The sequence below is a fragment of the Pelodiscus sinensis genome, chromosome 12 (genome assembly GCF_052426305.1).
Source record: "Pelodiscus sinensis isolate ZL-2025 chromosome 12, ASM5242630v1, whole genome shotgun sequence".
NCBI lineage: Eukaryota > Metazoa > Chordata > Testudines > Trionychidae > Pelodiscus > Pelodiscus sinensis.
In genome coordinates this window covers 49,963,927-49,985,153 of record NC_143063.1, presented here as the reverse complement: position 1 = coordinate 49,985,153, position 21,227 = coordinate 49,963,927, and the positions used below count along the sequence as shown (strand labels likewise).

Sequence of the window (21,227 nt, the reverse complement as noted above, 5' to 3'; positions counted from 1 at the left end):
TCGAGTTCCCCAAGAAAGGTGAGGGAAATGTGGTAGTTCTCTCAGGGTCTTGGATGTAGGAGCTCTGCTGGGTTCTGATTGCAGAGCAGACTCTACTGAGCTGCATGAAGTTTCATGCTTGAGAAGAGACGGGTTAGAGCTTAGCATTTCAGGTCTCAGATGTTTACAGGGTTAAATGCCAAAGTAATAAAATGCTTGGAAGTTGGCCACTACAGCAGTTAGATCTTTGTGATTCACTCGGCTCCAGTTGTTCCCAGGTCTCTGTGGAGCACCCAAGATTTGCCTGTTTCCAGAGCTCCCTCCCACCTTGGCTCTATTCCCGTCTAGCTTGCAATGCTTTAAATGGCAGCAATGCCGATGGGGATGGCTGCTGATGACAGGGGTTGTCAGCTTTCAGTTCGGAAGTTTTAGCTTCAAGCGTTCCACTGCCCAAAGGCTTGTGTGAGTCTGGGACCGGCTGTACACCTGATTTCAGTTGAATCTTCTGTAAAAAGCTGAGTGTATGCCTGTAAGTGACCAAAATAAGGACCATAATGGATTTGGAACCAGTTGGCCTTGCCTTTAGTAAAAATGTCATACAGCTTTGTGGCACATGTGACTCTTGCTAATAGGGATGTAAAATCCCATTTAATTGGTTAACTATTCAAACAACGTTTAACTGGTTAACAAATTAAACGGGTGAGTGGATGGATTGGCACTCACCCCCCCACCCACTGTGGCCCGGCTGGAGTGGCCCCTCTCTCCTGTTGAAAACGGGCTGCTCCAGCTGGGATACAGGGATCTGTCAAAGTTCAAAATCAGAACCAACTAGCTATTAAAATGGCACTGAATGTCTTTGAATGCCAGACATGCATATGGCACCTTTTATCTACAAACCAGTCCATATGATTAAGATCTCAGAGAAGCAGTGGACTGAGATGCATGTGCTGTGGAATTGAAGCAAGCATACATAATCAAGTAGGGATGTGAGGGGTTAACCGGTGGGGGCTGGGCTGCTCCTCCACCACCATAGACAGGGGGTGCTCAGTCAGGATGTTAGAATGTGGTTAATTGACTAGTCGATGGAATTTCCATCGACTGGTCGATAGGCACTTCGGCATTCCTCCTTTGACATGTACAAGACCACTGGTGGGGCTCTTGTAGATGTCAAAGCAGGAATGCGAAAGTGCCTATAAACTAGTCGATTAGTCAAAAAACGATCTGATAAGCAAATACTTATCGGCAGTTGACTAGCCTTTAACATCCTTAGTGCTCGGGGGGAGGGGAGAGAGGCCCTCTGCCTGCCTCCCCCTTTAATAGGTTAGCCAGTTAAACATGATGTTTATCTGGTTAATCAGTTAAAAGGGATCTTTGCATCCCTATAATCTAGCTGTCCGGCAGGCTCTCCTGACTCCCAGTGCTGCATAATCATGTGAGTGTTGACTCATTGGTACTAGTGTGGTGCTGGACTGTTTTGCCAGTGGCCTGTAGGTGATCGATCAGTTTGTCTGTGGGCCTTTTGGGTGTTTCCTTTAGCTCTTGCAGCGACTGTCTCTTCAATGCTCCTTGACCAGGCTGGCTTGTTGCAATTAAAATGTGTGTGTTGTGTGTGTTCAGGCCGCAGAAAGCAAGATTGAACACCTCAAATGGACAAGAAGAAAAGGACACGTGGAGTGACGAAGATGAGCTCTTCCTGGACAAAGGTGAGCGTGCTATTTTTGGCATGCATTTTCTTTACCTGTTTGCCCCAGGGACTCTGCTGCCTAAGTATTTGAGAGAAACCAAAAGTCTAGAAATCCCTTAAATCCAGGAAGGTTTGGGTCGATGGTGATATGACTGAAAATGGAGATTGTGCTCTTTCTTGGACAGGCCAAAGCAATGGGAAGCTGCTAAATCCATTGTGTACCTGGTCATGGAACATCTGCCAAATACCCTCATTACCAGGGCTCGACAAATTATAGAATCTACTTGCCCATGGCAAGTAGATTTCAGCCGCGCGCCCCGTTTACCGGCGGTGCACGCTGCACAATGCAGCTCTTGCGCATGCGCAGTGCGGGGCTGGCGAGTGGCTTTCGCCACCATTTGTCAAGCTCTGCTCATTACAGATTCAGACATGAGGTGAAATAACCCGTCCGTCGTTGTCAGCTATTCTAGTTTGAGCCCCAAACCCAAAGCTGCAGGATGACAGATCAGCGTCTGCGTGCTTGTTTCAAATGCCGTAATTAAGTGCAGCTAAGCCTTTTCTCCGGGATGCTGTGCTCTGAATGTGCTTCTGTTAAAGAACAGAGGTTACTACTGAGGAGGCTTTCTGGCTTAGACAGTCTTCTTTTTTCTTAGACACATCAGCTAACCTGAGACAAACTGAATCTTGCTTAGACATTGTCTTAGTTATTGTATTTCTTCAGCTGCATTTCTAGTGAGGTAACTAGGGCTCGGATGGGCCATGTGTCCCTTCAGTAAATGAGGAAACTTGAGGAAGTAAAGACATTTATTTGTATTTTCCATATCCTGGCTAGGGGTGTTCCCCTTGTAGTCATGTGGCTCTCCCCCTATAATCGCACAGGCCAGTCTCTTGCAGATGCATGTACAGCAGAAGGTGAATGCTGAAATATGACTCTTTGGGTTTATTTTCAGGATCCCCTGGGAGAAATAGCCACACGTCTTCAGTCTTTGGTTCCAAGAAGCAGGTAATGTAGAGCCTTCCAATGTTGTTCAGCAAGTTCTGAACCCAGCGCGGGGCTCTGCTGCGGCAGGGAAGCAATGAAGCAGTAGAGAGGGTTGGGAGGTGGAAATCCCTTTTGCTGTCAGATGTTAGTGTTGGTATCCCTCTGAGCCCAAGTGAGCGATGCTCACTGAATGGAGCAATCCCCCAGGTCCTGCAGATAGATGGTTACTAAAGGACTGGAGTAGCTGGTCAATACTTGCATTATCCAATCATTGAACTTACACAAGGATGATTTGGCTTACACAGCTCTTTAAACGGAGAGGGCCTGGTTTAGCCTGATTTAAGCTTCTCTGCAAGCCAGGAAGGCAGTACAGGCAGTCCCCGAGTTACGTGGATCCGACTTATGTCGGATCCGCAGTTACGAACGGGGCCATTCCTCTCCCTGGTCTCCAGCAGACCAGGGAGAGGAAGCAAAGCGGCGGAACACGTGGGCAGCGGACAGGGCTGTCTGCTGCCCACGCGCTCCACGGCTTGGCTCTGCTTTGCTCTGCTTTGCCCCCCCGTCCCCCTGGTCTGCAGACCAGGGGGACGGGGGGAGGACGGGGGGCAAAGCAGAGCCAAGCCGCGGAGCGCCCGGGCAGCAGGACAGCCACGGCGCGTCTGGGCTGTCCCGCTGCCCCGTGCTCCGTGGCTTTGCTCCGGACACCTGTGGTACAGCAGCTGGGGCGCTGCCAGTTGGTCCCGTAGCGCCGCTCTGGGCGCTATTGGACCAACCGGGCAGCACCCCAGCTGTTCTGCCCCAGGCGTCCTGATTCAGCCACTGCTGGTCAGTTTCAGCAGCGGCTGAATCAGGACGCCTGGGGCAGAGCAGCTTGGGTGCTGCTGGGTTGGTCCAGTAGCGCCGAGGAGCGGCGGCGCTACTGGACCAACCCAGCAGCACCCCAGCTGCTCTGTCCCAGGCGTCCCCAAGTCAGCCGCTGCTGAAACTGACCAGTGGCTGACTACAGGAAGCCCCTGCCCCAGGCTTCCTGGAATCAGCCGCTGATCAGTTTCAGCAGCAGCTGACTTGGGGATGCCTGGGGTTCTTAAGTTGAATCTGTATGTAAGTCAGAACTGGCGTTCTCTTGTATGGACATTGCACAGGGCATGTAACTGCCGCACACTCTCCATGATTATTGCTCTTGAGGAATTTGTGTAATCTGCACTGTAATTTGGGGAATAGAACTAATCTGGAACTGCGGCTGCAGTCTTTGTATTTTCCTTGTGTATAACCTTTGCAACTGTTCTTTTGGTATGGGATGATCACTGGGCACAGCACAGAGTTTCTGGCAGTGCATCTGTGCCGTATTACTATGTGTTTCAAAAGGTGCTGATCATATGGCTGTAAGGGGGACCAAGGAGGCCAAGCGTGTGTCTAGTGCAGAGGTGATAGGACCTATTCCTTAAGAGTCATGGGGCTCCTTGTCCTTTTGCAGAGATGGACTGTGCAGGAAAGCGAGTGGATCAAAGAAGGAGTGAAGAAGTTTGGAGAAGGAAACTGGAAAATCATTTGCCAAAAGTTCCCCTTTGAGAACCGCACTTCAGTGATGATTAAGGATCGTTGGCGGACCATGAAAAAGCTGGGACTCCATTGAAAACAGCAGTGGAGGGAACTCTTTGAGTGACACTTACTCTTGTTTCTCTCCAAAAGATGGACCAAGGCAGCAGCAGCCACGCAAGTGGGGCTGTCCAAGCCCCCTCCCTGCTGGCCGGATAGGAATGATGTGGAGAGTTGGGGTAGCGGCTTGGCAGAGCTGAGTGCTGCCACTGGGAAGAAGCGAAGTTTAACTAGAACTCGGGAAACCTTCCTAGTTCTCTTGCTTTGCCAGAGTCACTGAATAGGCCCGTCAATGGGTGCAGGGAGCCTGAGTAACGATGGACTGTGCCATAAAAGCGCTGTGGTGCTGATGCTTTGTACGTGTTTAGAAACAGCCACGATTCCAGCAGCCTTTGCCCGGTGAGCAGGAGAGCTGGAACCAGGGATTGCAGATGTCGGCTGGACGGCAGGGCAGTCCTATCACCGAGTGTTATAGCTCGTTTTTAATTTTCTTAACCCAGTTGTGAATCACTTGGCAGATCAGTCTTCATATGCTCTTCACTTCAGCCTGGAGGGGCAAGCACCAGTGTAGGCTGAGCTGCTGCCAAGTTGCACTGGAAGAACTCTGGTTTCCTGGCAAGGTGACCGGTGTTTGTTTTCACGTTTCTTATTGAACTTTTTTATATTCTGAGAGGGGATTTTTCTTTTCTTTTTTGATGCTTTACAAATAGATGTTTTGTCTTTGTGCTCATTAGTTTCTAGGCTGTTTAGAGCTAGACGTCACCAAGTTAAAAGTTGCACTTTTCAGTTGGCTTGACTTTATGTTCTTTGAGTGGCCTCCTTCTTTGCAAAATTCCCTCCCTCCTGTCTTCTGGAATAGTGCGCTGTCTCTTAGAGGTCTCTGGGGATCTTTGGCAGGCACCGTACGTACCTTGCCTTCTAGGGCCAAGTCTGATCGTGTGAGCCCATTGTGTAAAAGAAAGCCATTCCTGTGTTGCATGTAACCGTTCCAACAGACCGGATTTGCATCTCCCCAGCATTCCCTTGAAGATGAATATTCCCCCCTTGAAAAGGGAGCAGCGTAGCACATCCCTGGGTCTTGGGCCTAGCCACAGCCTTGTGGGACAGCTGGTTAATGACCAGAATTTCATCCTGCGTTGACTTCCTGAGCCAGCTCAAGCTGGGAGCACTGGAGCAGCAGAAAGAGTTGTTCCCCTCTCTGGTGGGATGCTGCCACTTTGTAGGGCCAGCTGGATTTCATTTGTGTCTCATCTTCCCCTGGCTTCCACCAACACTAATGCATCAAATTTCCTTTGGTTCTCGCTGCAGAAATACCCCCACACCCGGGATCCTGTGGGCTGCTTCTGTTGTCACCAGTGTAGGGTAGAAGCCCCCTGCTTGCCTTAGCTATGTCCTTTGGCACTAGCAGCTGCTGGAAGGAACCTTGCCAGATGAACTCATGGCTCAGTTAACCTCTTCAACTTCATTAGTAGCCAGACCTTCTCCCTGCCCTTTGCCTGGTGTATTTTATATGTTCTGTTCCAAAACATCCCCCTGTGCTTGAGTGGCCTGGCTGTGACGTGCCGCCTTTGGCAAAGCACATGAACGGAACCACGTTTTCCCTGTGTTTCCATTCGGGCTAGGTAAGTGTCGATGGGATGCTTTCTTCCTTGTGCCATACGAGGGCATGAGAATGAATATTGTCCCGCATCCAAAACCCACTTTGCCACCTCCCACTCCGTGCACGAGAACTCTTCCAGCCCATGTACACAGGGAGGATATTGCCACAATCTGCACGTAAGGGAAGAGATGTCACAGCCAAAGAGGAACCAAGCTGTGCCTTGCAGCACCCTGATGCGATGGCAGCCCATGTAGCCACGTCCCTGGGGCTGGAGTGTTGTTGCTCTGTGATGAGTGTCAGTATTTCTTGTACTAAATAAAGTTTCTAGGAATGCTTTACCGCATGGTCCTTCAGTCCATGGTGTAGGCTGTGGGCAGATGTCTGAGTGCAGGGCACTGGGCAGGACTGCATGTGCCTGGTGACATTTCGGGCCTTGACAGAATGTTTCTGAGTGCTGAGCTCTAACGGGGACAGACTGCACAGCTGCCCACGCAGGTCTGGTACTTGCACTGAGGTTACCTTGAGGAGCTGAACTCCTTCCAGGTGCCCCGATGTTTGCGTAAGTGCAGCTGTGCAGGGAGCTGAAGGAAAACTTTGGCGCAAGCAGGGGGGTGCAGAGTGAAGTTAATGATTATCCCCTGGGAACCGTGTCCTGCTCTGCCCTAGCTAGAGTGGCGGAGGCGACTAAGGCAGCATGGTCCCGCTCTTCGCCTTGGCTGTGATTGTGGGGCTGCTTAGCTTGCCAGGCCCTGCCAGGAGCCCCAAGACTGAGCCCCTGGCCCTGAGTGGCTCCAGCGAGCAGCCTCTCTTCCGGGGAGCTGATCGCTATGACTTCGCCATTGTTGTCTCGGGAGGCGGCACGGAGTGCTTCTGGCAGTTTGCACATCAGAGCGGCTACTTCTACTTCAGCTATGAGGTGAGTGCTGGGGAGGGTTTGTTAATGGCTCAGTGGAACAAATAACTTTCCGCAGCCAGACAGCTGAGAATCCAACACACGAGCTGCCATAGTGGGTCCATCTGTCATGGTCTCTGGCAACGGCTGGTTCCCTGCTGCTTCAGCAGGACGGTAAAGTGAGTCCTGTAGTCAAGAATTAGGCAACACTCTAAGGCAGAGAAGTGGTCAGTCAGTAACTGGTTTTAAGTCCTAAAGCAGGAGGATTTATAGCTCCCAAAAACGGTTACTCTGACTAGATATTTTTGAAGCAATTCTGGCTGTTCTCAGTGTTCGCTTAAATCTCCAATCTTTTTTGAATCCCAAACTCTCCCTTAGGATCCATCTACACTGCACTCTCGAATGGAAATAAGACCCGCAAATTGCGTATCAAAATAGGCAATTTTGAAATTTGGCACATCTACATGGTGCCAAACTTAGAAATAAAGCGCTATTTTGAGCCATCCCTTATTCTTCCTGCAACAAGGCTTACAGGAATGGCCAAATAGCGCATCCGTTATTTTGAAAAATATTTTGAAATAACAGGCACGTTCCTTGGATGCGGGGTAGCTATTTCGGGACACGTCTACTACCCTGAAATAGCCGTGCAGTGTAGACATACCCTGAGTTGGTTCAGCAGAGAGTTCCACAGGTTAACTGTTCATTGTGTAAAACGTGTAACATTTGCATCATGCGTGTGTACACACGCACGGCCCCCGGCTGAAAAAAGGACAAAACTCCTGAAGCCAGGTCTCAGGATGGCCAGCTGTCTGGAGGGTTGTGCTCTTTGGAGCACTACACCTCCTTGTTGGTTCTAATCTAGCTCCAGCGGTTAGCTGAGGGGTTTTTGATCAGACTGTGATCTTAATGACCCCTTCTGGTGTCAGAATCTGTGAAAATGGTATTTTCTGTATCGACTTTCTGCCTTTCATGTCGTCTCTGCTTGCCACACTGGGAGCAGAGCAGAGAAGCGAGTGCAAGTCGCCGTGTTGGTTGTATTTTCTCTGGGCAGGAGGTTCTGCAGTGCATGGCCTCCACTGGGCACGTGCACCAAGCGATTTCCCTTTCCCTTGCACTGCGAGTGGCAGGAGCATGGGAGGTCTCTTGCTGTGGGGTTGGGTTCACGTATGGCCAGTGCTGGGTACTTGGCCCTCCAGTCCTCTTCTCTTCAACCCTGCCACTGCCCAGTTTCTGTTGACACAGCCAGTAGAGGTAGAGCTGGGAGTTTGCGCCTGGCCCTCTTGTCACCATTCATGTTTATCAGCAGCTCCCTTTATCTGTGGTGGGCCAGAGCCCTGTGGAGCACAGCAGCTGCGCTGTTGGCAGTGGCCTGGAGCTGCTCAAGGAATAGGCAGATTGAGCTGGAGCTCAAGCCCAAGGGGCTGCTTTGTAAGGGATCTTCCCCGACCCCCTTTCCAAAGCAAGGAAGGGGGGTCGCTAGGAGTATTGATTGCTGCCAGTGTGCAGGGCTAGGAGGGCTGGGCTGCACGCTAACACAGGGCTGACTGTACACAGTGGAAAGAGAATCCACAGGTTTTGGGCGAGTGGCTGCCCAGGGCTTGCTAGCTCTGTACTTGGCACGGCTAAGTACACAAACTAGGAATTAAAATTCCACAGGTCAAGCCAAGCTCCACTGAAATCCCTGAAGCAGGTGGGCAGAGAAAGGAGATTGTGGGAGAGGAAACGTACACGGAACAGCGAAAACAGCCACGTCCTTGTCCTCGCACTGCCGGGGCAAAGGGGAAAGCAGCCTTGGCAGGTTCGCCTTGCCCTGGCTTCGCTTTGTGAGCCTGCGTCCCCTTGCGCGAGGCCTGAGAGCACAGGAAACCTGTTAGCTGCCCGAGGGAAGCTCCCATCTTTCACCTGCAGTACTGCAGCATGGTGGCATTTTCCCCGTCGCTGATGGGAACTGGGCCCTCCAGGTGCGCAGCCTGTGGAAAGTCAGGCCTTTCCCGTTTCTCTGCTTCTTCCTCCAGATGGGGCCTCTGCATGGCCAGCCTGGCCTGCTCAGGATGCTGCAGCACCTGTAAACTCATGGGAGCGCCTGGAGAGGAGTAGGGATGTTTAGTGCCTGCCACAGAACAGACAGGGGCTTTGCTGCCTTTACAATTAACGCAGCACCATCTGGTCCCCTAGGGAGTCCCAGGGCAGCAGCAGTTGGGCTGTTCTTTGCTAGAACTCACAGCTGCCCCCAAAGTACCCTGCTCTGCTCTTGGCTTCAGGTACAACGGACTTCGGGAATTGGACACGACCGGCACGTCCTGGCCACGGCAAAGGATCCCAATGGCCTCCAAGTGGGCATTTCCCAGGATGTACGAGGACAGATTAACTTCCCAACCAAAGAGACAGGTTCTTACCACCCCTGCTTCTTCCATGGGACCTCCCTGGCCCACATGAAAGCTGGGCTACTTCTGTCCAGTGCAGCCTGCAGATAGTTGCTGATGTGAGCCACAGGCCTGTAAAAGTCTGCTAGACACAGCATGTGAGCTTGGCTCCTGATTATCCAGGCAGTCAAGCTTTTCGGTGGCCGCTAAGCTGAGAGACCATGTCTCTGCTGCAGAGGGGGCGAACTGGAACTGAGTTGGGGTCATGTCTGCCTGTCACAGCACCAGTTCCTCTTCTCTGATGCTTAGAACCACTTCTCCCTACAGGTTTTTACCAGCTGTGCCTGAGCAATCGGTTCAACCACTTTGGCTTTGCCCAGGTTTATCTCAACTTCGGTGTGTTCTATGAAGGCTTTGACCTGCAAAACTCACCAGACAGGGAAAGGAAACAAATGAACGACACGCTGGAGGCTATTGAGGTAACGTTGTTTTTCCCTTCTAGGCTGCCTTGGAATCAGCTGCATGGCTGATGCAAACTCTGATGGACACATGGATCTTTTGAACCCTCCTCCAGCTGCTGCACCCAGGACACGTGCATGAGGCAGCAGTGGGAGTGGTGTTAAACTAGTCTGAGGCACTTGTCTCTAGAGAGAGTGCCAGGAATGGGGGAGGGGTCACATTTCTCAGGCACAATCCAGACCAGAGAGTATCTGCCCTATAGTGCTGGAGGCCTCCCAGCTGGCGCTGTCTATGACCACCAAACAGTATGCAGGCTACACCTGGAATCTGACTGTAGCCAGAGCCTTGGCCTGGCAGCAACACTCCAGTTACACTCTGCCTTGGGTACTCCCTGTAGAGTGACACAGCTCACTCCCAGTCCTGTTCTGCTCTGCCCAGCCCTCTCCTGAGCAGATCAGATGTTAGAGATCCATTGCCCTTCCCAGGGCCCAGTGCTCAAGCTGGCTCCCTTAACTGGAGTTACCCAGTTGAGTTTAAACTCAGCCTGGATTGATTAAAATGAAATGAGTTTCAAAGGACAAAGACTTTAGGTGAGTACAAGACATTAAAGTCAGAAATGGCTACCAGAGACTTACAGCACTGTCTTTGGTAGCTAAAACTCAACAAGCTCGATGGTAAAATCCTCACTGCATGTTCCCAGCAAAATTGCATTTAGGACAGACCTATTGAACAGCTTGTACCTAGCTAGGGCTGTAACGTGGGTTGGAATGTGTCCTACCATCATTACAGGGGGATAGTATAACTGTATACGTCGCTGCAGGCAGGCTTGGGAGGCATCATCTGAAAATAGCCTGATACTGAACACAGGTTACAGTAGGCATAGACTGGAGGGAGCGTGTGAAAATAGGAAGGCAGGCAGAGGGAGGTCTCTTAGTGGGGCTTGCTGCGGGGCTCTGGCTGGCATGTGTCAATCAACAGGCTCCTGCTCTGTTTGTGAAACACTCTGCTCTTGCTGTTCACTCCCAAACATGTCCTCATAGGAACTTAGTAACTATCAGACCAGGTCTGCCCCAAGGTCCATTACAGGAAGGTGCCAGAAACCTGGCAGGAGGCAGCTGTGGGGAAAGTGTCACTAGAGATTGGCTTAGGGCAGGGGGTGGGCAATTTTTGAGGGGGGGGGGGTACTCCAAGATTTTGGAAAGTGGTCAAAGGCCGTACTCTTCTATGATATTAATGGAGATGCAGGGTCTGGGATGGAAGTTGGGTGCAGCAGGGAGCTTGGGGAGCAGGAGGGAGAATGGAGTCTGGGAGGGCATTTGGGTGAAAGAGGTGGTTGTGACCTAGGGCAGGGGTTTGGGATATAACCTACAGTAGGAGGGGATTATGATCTGGGGTAGGAGATTGAGGTGCCAGATCTGAGGGAGAATATGGGTGCAAGAGGGGGGCAGAGGGTTTGGGTATGGTGGTTGGGGAAGTGAGGGGGTGGGGTCCTAGAGGCAAGCTCTGGCCAGGAGAATTACCAGCCTGCAGAGCCTAAGGTTTGCAGAGCTTAAAATGTTTCTCCCAGCCATGTGCTTTTGTGAATAACTGAGAAGGGGCGTGGTTCTTCTTGGCTGCCTACCATTCAAACAGGAAGTTCCTATTGGTCAGTTTCTGGCCAGAAACTGGCCAATGGGATTGTGCTGGGGGTAGCTCCTGAAGCTTTCCCCCCTCCCCTCCAGTTTTGAAATAGAAAAAGGCTGGCAGCTGCATTTGAGTGGCATGCAGGGCAAGCAGGAGAGCCTGCCTGGGGTTCCCTGCTACCATTTTACCCAGGCCTGGCTTTAAGGCCTAAGGCATGTGATTAAAGCTTTTCCACAACTGCTAGTTTGACCAGGACTATCCTCTGCAGTTCTTGGCCTCAGTGGTACCTGGTGGCATGGAGCCCAGTCTAATGGGGGTGGGAGATTTTATTAACGGCCCTGTGTTTGTTTCAGGAGAGCACCCGCAAGCTGCAGGCCCACATCTTCCACATGTGGCGCTTTTATAACTTTGCCCGGATGAGGAAAACGGCTGATTATTTCATCCTTCAGTCCAACTATCACTATGTGAACTGGTGGTCGCTAGCTCAAAGCCTCGTCATTTTCCTCTCGGGGGTCCTGCAGCTGCATTTCCTCAAGCGGCTTTTCAATGTGCAGCCCACTACTGCCACCAACAAACCGAGGTGCTAAGGCCACTGGCTTTTACCACCTGTGGAGCCATGCAGCAGGCAGGACAGCCCCCTCCCTCTGCAGAGCATACTATCCCAACTTCATCCTTTCTGCCACCCCTCCCCTGAAGAATGGAAGCTCCTACTTGTAGAAGTGGGGCTGGGGGATTGTCAGGTTCAGAATTCCCTTTCTAGAGGTTACTGTTGTTCTCTACTGGGCCTCTGGTATGAGTCCCAAGGTAGGGGAAGGCAGCAGGGACGGTTAACTGCATTCAGGGTTTCATAGTGACATGGCTTGGAAATCTTTTCATGTTTCACAAATAAACTGTTTGCTGTGTGAAGCCACAGCAGGTACCACTGCCACAGGAAGTAGAGCATCTCTCTGCCTTGGACTAGCACCAATAGTGCCCTCTAGTGACATAACCCCCTCAGTATCCCCACCCTATCTCTAGGGGAACAGGACAGAAATAACCCTGGGGCAGAGGAGTCACTTTGTTCCTGTTGACTAAAACAGCTGTGCTGATGTCACTGTTACACAGAACTTCCAGCAGGCCCAGGCCCCCATGGATTCAGTAGGTGGCTGGGTGGTCACTTAGGCCATACAAACGTTATATAGGAAAACTTTTATTGTAATCCTGCTCTCCTTCAGGCTGGGCCAGGCAGCCTCACAGCTCACAACAGGTGTGACTTGGTCACAGGTAGACTGGCCTGTAATTCTCCATAGCTGCCTACAAGGCCTCACACCAGGAAAGCTCCCTGTACTTTGAGTTCTGATTCCACAACATGCGCAGCTGAGTCCTCAGAGCCTTTTGCTGCTGGTTGCCCTCTTAAGTGAGCGTGTCTTCATGCCGCACGTACTCCCCAATGTCAGCCTGGTGAAACACTACGATGGCCATGGGGTCCACTTTCCGGCAGTCTTGGGTAGACTTCGCAGCTACTCCAAAACCCTGGGAATTAATAGAAGTCAGGCACTGTGCTGGCTCCTTTCCCCAGCTGCTCTTGTATCAACACCACCCTCCTCCAAAGCAGGTTGATACCATTTTTTTGAAGAACAATCCACTGCCCCTCCACTTACCAGAGGAACATCTGCCATGGAATACACCACCACGCCCTGGTACTGAGCAGTGTTCTCAGTGATGCGGCCTAGGCCAGATTTCAGCACGTGGTTCCCATAAAGAAAGGACTGCTCTGCGCCAGGTTTCACCCACACTTTATACTGCAAGAGAAAAGGACCTGACTTCAGGAGGTACAGCTATTGCTCACCCAGAGCTGCATACGTTAAAACATCTTATTGAACCTACTAGTGTCTTCCTCATGCAACTGGGCACGAGGGTAGAGATACAGGTGATACCCTACGTGAACCTTGCTCCGCAAGGGAGTACCTGGGACATGCAAGACATTTGTGGTCACACATGACAGCAGGGAAGACCCCAGCCCATAAGTCCTGTTTTCTTTTGCTCTTCACACAGGTGAGGGGGAGCTGGAAGGGAAGGCCCAAGGAGGCAGATGATTTCATGCCAGTAGGAAGAGCCCCGGTAGAAGGCAGACACTTGAGACAGGAGTGAGCTACAAGAGGAATGAGTAGGAAGGGAAGTAGCAGCAATAAACAGATGCTGGTAGAATCCACACCAGGATCAGGTCCCACTGTGCTGGGCACTGCATGAGCCTATTAAAGACACTCCATGCTTACAAGCTGCAGCAACAAAGGGCAAGATAAGAGCAAATGAGTAGGGGTAAGAACTGGTCTATCTTGGTTAATTACACCAAGGTCCACAGCCCTTTAAAGCAGCAGACACGCTACGTTCTAATCCCACCCAGTACAGCTAAGCGTGGCCAAAAGGGAGGTTGCTGCCTGAAAGCTTCTCCTTAGCAAGCCTCTCACCTTGGCATAGGGAGCCAGATAATCCAGGGCTGTGACGTGGAGCCGGAACTTCTGGGTCTTGGTGAACTTCCCAAAGCAGGTGCCCAGTGCCACCAGCTTGTCTCCAGGGACACTGGTTGCCACCTTCAAGATCCTCTCGCTAAGGAAGGAGCAAATGTAGCCAATCAGTGACTAGTTCTTGAAGCACCTCTACGCTTGCAAGAGAAATTCTGACCAGCACCTGCTGCCCGACTGGCAGCTACAGGCACTGCCAGAACTGGGCGGCCTGGGGGTCTGTGCTAGATGGGGACCTGTAGCCCTGAGGAGCAGCAACCCCCCCTTGGAACCCAGGAAGGAGCCAGGGCCCTGGGAGCTGAGCTGGAGGCTAGTCCCTACTCCGAGCCAGGCGTCACCCACGCAAGCACCCGGGGCCCAGTCCACAGAACTGGCCAGTTCACTGGCAGCTGCGGAGCCCACGTTCCGGCCCAGGGTCCCCGCAGCCCGACTGAGCCTCCCACCTGACGTAGTACACCCGGTCCTTGTGCAGGCGGAAGCAGTAGCAGCCGTCGGGCCGATCCACCAGCAGCTGGATGTTCTCGCCGATGCTGCGGGGAGAGAGACAGTGAGCGCGGGGCCGGACCGTCTGGGGGCCTCTAAGCCCCTTGACAGCTCCCCCCCCCGCTCCTGCCGCCCCCCCCAAACCCCGCCCCTACTGCCTCCCCCTGCTCCGAGCCGTTCCCTCCCACCTACCCCCCCCCCCGGCTCCGAGCCCCCTCCCGCCCCCCGGGACACCCCCCCCCGCTCCGAGCCGCTCCCCCCCCCCTCCCCCAGCCCCCCCCCCCCCCCCACCCCCCCCCCGCTCCGAGCCGCTCCCCCCCCGCCTACGCCCCCGGGACACCCCCCCCGGGACACCCCCCCCCTCCCAGCCCTCCCCCCCCCCCGCCCCCCCGCTCCGAGCCGCTCCCCCCCCCCTACCCCCCCCCCCGCTCCGAGCCGCTCCCCCCCCGCCTACGCCCCCGGGACACCCCCCCCCCCGGGACCCCCCCCGCTCCGGACCCCCCCCCGCCCGCCGCTCCCCCCCCCCGGGACACCCCCCCCCGCTCGGAGCCGCCCCCCCCCCCCCCCCGGGACGCCCCCCCGCTCCGAGCCGCTCCCCCCCCCGGGGTGCCCCCCCCGCTCCGAGCCCCCCCCTCACTATTTGGCGAGCTTCTCGAACAGGGCCCGCGTCTCCTCCTCCGTCAGGGGCCGCATCGCTCCACGTGGGGGAGGGGCCGGAAGCGGAAGTGGCGCGGCCGGAAGCGGAAGCCATAGAGCGATGGCGGCGCTGGAGGAGGCCGGGCTGCTGGCCTGGCTGTTCCGCGGCGCGCCGGGGGCGCCGGGCCCCGAGCTGGCGCCCTACGTGGCGGAGCTGGCGGGGCGGGGCCTGGAGGCGCTGGGCCGCGAGCCGGGCCGCCTGGCGGAGGAGCGGGCGGGGGCTGCGGCCCGCACGCGCCACTTGGCCTTCGCGCACTACAAGATCTTCATCCGCTCGGCCGAGTGCACGCGCCGCGCCGGCCGCGGCTTCGGGGGCATCGAGCGCGGCCTGGCCCGCCTGCTGGGCCGCCTGCCGGCCTTCCGCGAGAGCTGCAGGTGGGCGGGGCCGGCCGGGGGCGGGGCCTTCCGCGAGAGCTGCAGGGGGGCGGGGCCGGCCGGGGGCGGGGCCTTCCGCGAGAGCTGCAGGTGGGCGGGGCAGTCCCCTTCCAGGAGAGCTGCAGGTGGGTGGGGCCGGCCCGGTGGGGGCGGGGCCACTGGGGGTAGCAGCCCTCTTCCAGGAGAGCTGCAGGTGGGCGGGGGCGGGGCCATTGAGGGGCACAGCAGCCCCCTTCCAGGAGAGCTGCAGGGGGGCGGGGCCACTGAGGGGAGCCCTGAGTCTGGGGGGCCAGATGCAAGGAAGCCAGGGGCAGCATCCAGCCCCCGGGTCTAAGGTTTCCCACCCCTGCACTAGGGGTGAAATGGGGACACCTGGCCAGGGGAAAGGAGGCCACAAGGGTTCTGCACGGGTCTGAGTTCTCCTACCTTCCCACAGGACCTTCATGCGGGATGCCGAGGAAATCGCCTCCAGCCGCCGCATGAATAGCCTCACCCTGAACCGCCACACAGAGATCTTGGAGATCCTGGAGATCCCGCAGTTGATGGACACCTGCGTCCGCAATGGCTACTATGAGGAGGCGCTGGAGCTTGCTGCCTACGTGCGCCGACTTGAGAGGAAACACGCCTCCATCCCGGTCATCAAGGTTCGTCCGAGCTGGGCTGCCCACACTTCTGAGGGGCCTGCAGGCCCTGGGCATGGGATGAGCTCCTCAGACGGTGGCTGGTGTGTGTCACCAAAGAAATTAAGAACTAGGGTCATCAAATCAAATAATAGGCAGCAGGTTTAAAACAAACAAAAGAAAGTTTTTCTTCACTCAGCACACAGTCAACTTGTGGAACTCCTTGCCAGAGGATGTGGTGAAGGCTAAAACTTTAACAGGGTTCAAAAACGAGTTAGCTAGATTCATGGAGGTTAAGTCCATCAATGGCTATTAGCCGGGATTGGTAGGAATGGTGTCCCTAGCTTCTGTTTGTCTGGAGGTGAGTGACAGGAGAGGGATCACGTGAGGATTACCTGTTGTGATCCCTCCTTCTGAGGCATCTGGCATTGGCCACTGTCAGCAGACAGGACACTGGGCTGCATGGAGCTTTCGTCTGACCCAGTACTGCCATTTTTATGTTCTTATGTTACCTCCATGCAGCGAGTGGGGGCTTGTTCTAAGGGGAATGTGATTTGGGAGGTGGCACTTGGAGTTCAGGTGTGGGGCATGGTGCCCGATGCTAGGGTGGACTGTCTCGTTGCTGAGGTCTGTCTCTCCCTGGCTCTAGGGCATTGTGGACGAAGTGCGTCAGTCTTCACAGCTGATGCTGAATCAGCTGATCCAGCAGCTGCGCACTAATATCCAACTGCCGGCCTGCCTGCGTGTCATTGGCTACTTGCGACGCATGGATGTCTTCACGGAGGCCGAACTGCGCATCAGGTTCCTGCAGGCCCGAGACGCTTGGCTCCAGTCCATCCAGGCCTCCATCCCTGATGACGACCCCTACTTCCACATCACCAAGACCATTGAGGCCTGCCGCGTCCACCTCTTTGACATCATCACGCAGTACCGGGCCATCTTCTCGGACGAGGAGCCGTTGCTGCCTCCTGGCGAGCATGCGATCAATGAGAGTGCTGTCTTCCATGGCTGGGTGCTGCAGAAGGTGTCACAGTTCCTAGAGATTCTGGACAGTGACCTCCAGCGGGGGGTGGGCAGCCGCTTGGAGTCACTGCTGGGTCAGTGCATGTACTTTGGCCTGTCCTTCAGCAGAGTGGGGGCTGATTTCCGGGGCCAGCTGGCCCCAGTGTTCCAGCAAGTCACAATTGGCACTTTCCGGAAGGCAGTTCAGGAAGCTGTGGACAAATTCCATGATGAAATGAACTCCTACACACTGATCTCCGCTCCTGCTGGCCTGGGCAGCACCATCCCTGTGCAAGTGCCAACCGCCCAGCCAGGAACCCTGCAGCCTCCCATGGTGCTGTTGGAATTCCCACCTCTTGCCTGTTTCCTAAACAACATCCTGGTAGCCTTCAATGATCTGCGTCTCTGCTGCCCGGTGGCTCTTGCTCAAGATGTGACGACTTCCCTGGAGGAGGCCCTTGGCAAGGTGAGACAGAGAGCAGTCACCAGGCTGTCAATTTCAGCTTTCCGCTCCCTTCTGAACCCATGTCTTGCTCGCTGAATGAGCACCTTGCTGAAAGAGGACCTCACGGTGGTTACGCTTGCGCTTTCTCTCTCTCTCTCTCCTGCAGGTGACCAAAACAATCCTGGCTTTTCACCGGGCAGAAGAGGCAGCTTTCAGCAGCCGGGAGCAGGAGCTTTTTGCTCAATTCTGTACGGCATTCCTAGAAGACCTGCTCCCCTACCTTAACCGCTGCCTCCAGGTCCTCTATCCTCCAGCTCAGATAGCACAAACCCTAGGTAAGAATCCCTCCTTCCCCCACCAGAGAGGGATTATGAAAGTGCCGACTCTCACGTGGAGCCTGGGCAAATCTGCTGAGCAGGTGGATCCCCGAGACGGAGCTTGGTCCTGCCTTGAGGGCGGGGGGCTGGACTCGATGACCTCTCGAGGTCCCTTCCAGTCCTATTATTCTATGATTATTCTATGACCCCTGACCTTGAACCCCTTTAGCTGCTCTGCTCTGGTTCTCCTGGGAGATCCGGTGGCTGGAGTGCTCAGAGCCCTCCCACTAATGCCCCCAGTCTACAAGGATCCCTGCCTGAGCTGTGTGAGTTTGTCATGGTCTCCGTGTCCCTTTCCAGATGGGCTCTGGGTGAGTTAACTCTCTGCTCTCTTGGCCAGGTGTTGCCCCCACTCAGCTGCACAAGTACGGCAGCCTGGGCTGTGTGGATGTGAATGTGATCAAGGAGCCACTGGCTTTTCTCCTGCCTGTGAGGGAGGCCCCGTTCACTCCAGCTGAGGAGAAGGAACCAGCCCAGGAGAGCCCAGCACCTGCACCAGCCCCAGAAATGCCAGGGCCGGAGCAGGGAGTAGAACTCTGTGTGCCTGAGGAGGAGAGCAGTGAGTGCGCAGGGGATGTTCTGCAGCCTGATGGCCCTCTAGCCACAGCCTAACAGGGTGGGGACTGGCACAGCTTGCCCTCTGTGCTGTGGGCATGTGCTGAGTGAGTCCAGCCTCGTCGGAAGCCTGTGGGGTCTTGCCCCTCGCGGTGCTGGGTGTGGGACGTTGGCTGTGTCTGGTGATGGGGAACAGTACGGAGTATTACAGGCCCTGTCATCTGTAACCACTTCCTTGGGCTCCCTGTAACTGGCCCCTGCAGGTCTCCTGGGGCTGTCCTGGGTGGAAGGAGGCTGTAGTATCGAGTGGTACTTTCTGACTTCGGAAGCAGGTTCAATGATGTACATACCTCTGAAAAGGGCTGATTGTTGCATAAATAAAGCTCTTTCGTGTATTCTGGGCTGCATTTGCCCTGACCCCAGCTGCAAGCAGCTGCTCTTTGCATACTAGGCAGCTATGGCCTGTGTGTCCCTACCCCAACCTGACAAGGGCTCAGCTGTCAACGATCATCAGGGATGCTGAGCCGCTGCTGTTACCCCTGGCCTTTGGGCTCAAACCTCTGATTGTGCAAGAGGCAACTGCTGGAGAGAAAGTCAGTGTATTTGCAGAGGTAACATGGCAGCATGCATGGAGGGGAAAGAGCTGCACAGGGCAGCTGTGCTACAGGGTGTCACAAGGAAGAGGGAGACCAATTGTTCTCCTTGGCCGCTGAGGACAGGACAAGCAGCAATGGGCTTAAACTGCAGCAAGGGAGGTTGAGGTTGGACATTAGGGAAAACTTCCTGCCTGTCAGGGTGGTTAAACATGAATAAATTGCCTGGGGAGGTTGTGGAATCTCCATTTTAAGAGCAGATTAGACAGATGTCTGTCAGGGATGGTCTAGAACTCTAGATGGAGCTTGGGCCTGATGTGAAGGCAGGGGACTGGACTTGACCTTCCTGGGCCCATGGGGTTGGCTTTCAGAGGGCTCCTAGGTGGCAGGTGTGTTTTCAGCCCATGTGACGGGATTAGGGCCAGGCAAGAGGACGCAGGGCAGTGGAGGATGAGAATGTGTGTGTGTCCTGTGGTATCCTGCTGCCCCTCCCCCCCGCTTTGCTTTGCCTGCCTGTTCCAAGGGTGCCCGCAGGAAAGCGCAGGGCCGGGGCAGCACTGAGTCAGGCACAGGCTACCCAGCAGCCTCGGGCCAGTGGAGCAGATCTGTCCCTGCCTGCGGGTGTGCCTCAGGCCTGGTGCACCCTGTCTCCCTGCCCACAGGCCCCTCCCTGGGGGGGGGGGGGCTGCTGATGTGGCCGGAAGTTACAAGGACAAAGTACAGGCCTGCACTGCCCCCCCCCCCCCATGGGGCTGCTCTTGCTGTGCTGGCGGGGTCCAGCGTTCCTGCCAGTCATAGCGCCCCTTTCTGCAGGCCCCGCCCCCTTCGGCCGGGGGCGGCGACCCCACCTTCCACCGCCAGGGGTCGAGCGCGCCAGCGCTGCCTGAAGAAACTACATTTCCCAGCGTGCCCCGGCGCTTCCGGCTGCGCCCCACGCCGCGGGCGGGGGTAGGGCTCCGCTGCACGTGGGCGCGCAGGCCCGGCCGGAGGGCGCAGCATGGCCCTGCCCTGGGCCCGGGCGCGCGGCTGCTGGCTCCTGCCCCGCCCGGCCTGGCAGCACGTGCGGCGGCCGCAGGCGGGATCGGGGCCGGGCCCCGCGCAGCCGCGCTCCTACTGGCGGTGGCTGCGGCGCAAGGTGCTGCCGGCCCCGCGCCCCCCCTTCCAGCGCGTGTGCCAGGTGGGCGCCCCGGTGCTGCGCGCCGCCGCCGCGCCCCTGGATCCCGCGCAGCTGGCGCGCCCCGAGGCGCAGCGCCTGATCCGGACGCTGGTGCGCGTCATGCGGCGCCTGCCCTGCGTGGGGCTGAGCGCGCCCCAGCTCGGCGTCCCGCTGCAGGTCTTCGTGGCCGAGCTGCCCGAGCGGCTGGTGCTGGAGCACAGCCCGGCGCTGCGGGCCGCCCGGCGCATGGCCCCGTTCCCGCTGAAAGTCTTCGTCAACCCCGCGCTGCGGGTGCTGGACTCCCGCCTGGTCTCCTTCCCCGAGGGCTGCGAGAGCATCGCCGGCTTCTCCGCCTGCGTGCCCCGCTACCGGGCGGTGCAGGTCTCAGGTAGGGGGCCGGGCGCTGCGCGGCACATGCCCCCGCAGCCGGGCACCTTCCCAGCCCTGCCAGGGGCTCCCCGCCGCGGCCCTGCCTCGCCCGGCCCTGCCAGGGGCTCCCCGCCGCGGCCCTGCCTCGCCCGGCCCTGCCAGGGGCTCCCCGCCGCGGCCCTGCCTCGCCCGGCCCTGCCAGGGGCTCCCCGCCGCGGCCCTGCCTCGCCCGGCCCTGCCAGGGGCTCCCCGCCGCGGCCCTGCCTCGCCCGGCCCTGCCAGGGGCTCCCCGCCGCGGCCCTGCCTCGCCCGGCCCTGCCAGGGGCTCCCCGCCGCGGCCCTGCCTCGCCCGGCCCTGCCAGAGGCTCCCCGCCGCGGCCCTGCCTTGCCCGGCCCTGCCAGAGGCTCCCTGGGCTGTGCCCCCGCCTTGCCCGGCCCTGCCAGAGGCTCCCTGGGCTGTGCCCCCTGCCCCCGCTGCGAGCCCTGCCCGGGGCTGGGACCTGCCCGCCAGGGGGAGCGGGGTGGCAGCGGCTCACCTGGGCTGTTTGCTTCTGCAGGCCTGAACGAGTCCGGAGAGGCCGTGTCCTGGCAGGCCAGCGGGTGGGCGGCCCGCATCGTCCAGCACGAGATGGACCATCTGCAGGGCGTCCTGTACATCGACAAAATGGAGAGCGAGACCTTTGTGAACCTGCACTGGATGGAGCAGAACGACTGAGCCCGGCCTGGGCCCTGGCGCCGCATCCTGTGTGTGGCTGGACTGGCTTGGGCTGTAACCGGGCGCTTCCCCAGCCCGGCGAGGGGCAGGCAGCAGCACTGGGAGCCTCTGCAGGGAGGAGCTGCTCCCACTGGCACCCAGGAAAATAAACAGTGCACAGCT

The 21,227-nt window shown here is 56.5% G+C and overlaps 4 protein-coding genes across 7 annotated transcripts in view; 3 read left to right on the top strand and 1 right to left on the bottom strand.

The window, feature by feature from the left end:
* Window positions 1-6,179, top strand: part of TERF2 (telomeric repeat binding factor 2) — a 16,566-nt gene extending 10,387 nt beyond the window's left edge. For all 3 annotated transcript variants that reach the window (XM_075939785.2, XM_075939786.2, XM_075939784.2), the window contains 3 exons: window positions 1,597-1,682; window positions 2,614-2,666; window positions 4,120-6,179. In XM_075939785.2, coding sequence (XP_075795900.2) covers window positions 1,597-1,682; window positions 2,614-2,666; window positions 4,120-4,278 — 298 coding nt within the window. In that variant the 3' untranslated portion in view covers window positions 4,279-6,179. The remainder of the gene's footprint in view (window positions 1-1,596; window positions 1,683-2,613; window positions 2,667-4,119) is intronic.
* The window catches only part of NIP7 (nucleolar pre-rRNA processing protein NIP7), a 22,562-nt gene extending 7,627 nt beyond the window's left edge, over window positions 1-14,935 (bottom strand). The window contains exons 1-5 of one of the 2 annotated variants that reach the window (XM_075939790.2): window positions 14,800-14,935; window positions 14,123-14,209; window positions 13,626-13,764; window positions 12,819-12,959; window positions 12,352-12,690 (exon numbers count right to left, since the gene is read on the bottom strand). In XM_075939790.2, coding sequence (XP_075795905.2) covers window positions 12,571-12,690; window positions 12,819-12,959; window positions 13,626-13,764; window positions 14,123-14,209; window positions 14,800-14,855 — 543 coding nt within the window. In that variant the 5' untranslated portion in view covers window positions 14,856-14,935 and the 3' untranslated portion in view covers window positions 12,352-12,570. Of the gene's footprint in view, window positions 1-12,351; window positions 12,691-12,818; window positions 12,960-13,625; window positions 13,765-14,122; window positions 14,210-14,799 lie in introns of those variants that run through there. The other variant, XM_075939792.2, reaches the window with a different exon arrangement.
* TMED6 (transmembrane p24 trafficking protein 6) lies at window positions 6,323-12,102 on the top strand. The gene is made up of 4 exons (XM_006122221.5): window positions 6,323-6,757; window positions 8,995-9,121; window positions 9,424-9,575; window positions 11,532-12,102. The coding sequence occupies exons 1-4, from the start codon at window positions 6,536-6,538 to the stop codon at window positions 11,763-11,765; spliced, it is 735 nt and encodes a 244-aa protein (XP_006122283.2). The 5' UTR covers window positions 6,323-6,535; the 3' UTR covers window positions 11,766-12,102.
* COG8 (component of oligomeric golgi complex 8) lies at window positions 14,920-21,227 on the top strand. The gene is made up of 7 exons (XM_089781619.1): window positions 14,920-15,233; window positions 15,670-15,877; window positions 16,503-17,321; window positions 17,467-17,635; window positions 18,018-18,286; window positions 19,778-20,369; window positions 20,908-21,227. The coding sequence occupies exons 1-7, from the start codon at window positions 14,920-14,922 to the stop codon at window positions 21,063-21,065; spliced, it is 2,529 nt and encodes an 842-aa protein (XP_089637745.1). The 3' UTR covers window positions 21,066-21,227.

Excerpts from the sequence above, each read along its gene's own strand:
- TMED6 (XM_006122221.5), top strand. The coding sequence starts at position 6,536 with ATGGTCCCGCTCTTCGCCTTGGCTGTGATTGTGGGGCTGCTTAGCTTG. Across the intron at positions 6,758-8,994 it reads ACTTCTACTTCAGCTATGAG|GTACAACGGACTTCGGGAAT; the intron begins GTGAGTGCTGGG and ends TCTTGGCTTCAG. Across the intron at positions 9,576-11,531 it reads ACACGCTGGAGGCTATTGAG|GAGAGCACCCGCAAGCTGCA; the intron begins GTAACGTTGTTT and ends TGTTTGTTTCAG.
- COG8 (XM_089781619.1), top strand. The coding sequence starts at position 14,920 with ATGGCGGCGCTGGAGGAGGCCGGGCTGCTGGCCTGGCTGTTCCGCGGC. Across the intron at positions 17,322-17,466 it reads TGGAGGAGGCCCTTGGCAAG|GTGACCAAAACAATCCTGGC; the intron begins GTGAGACAGAGA and ends TCTCTCCTGCAG. Across the intron at positions 20,370-20,907 it reads CCGGGCGGTGCAGGTCTCAG|GCCTGAACGAGTCCGGAGAG; the intron begins GTAGGGGGCCGG and ends TTGCTTCTGCAG.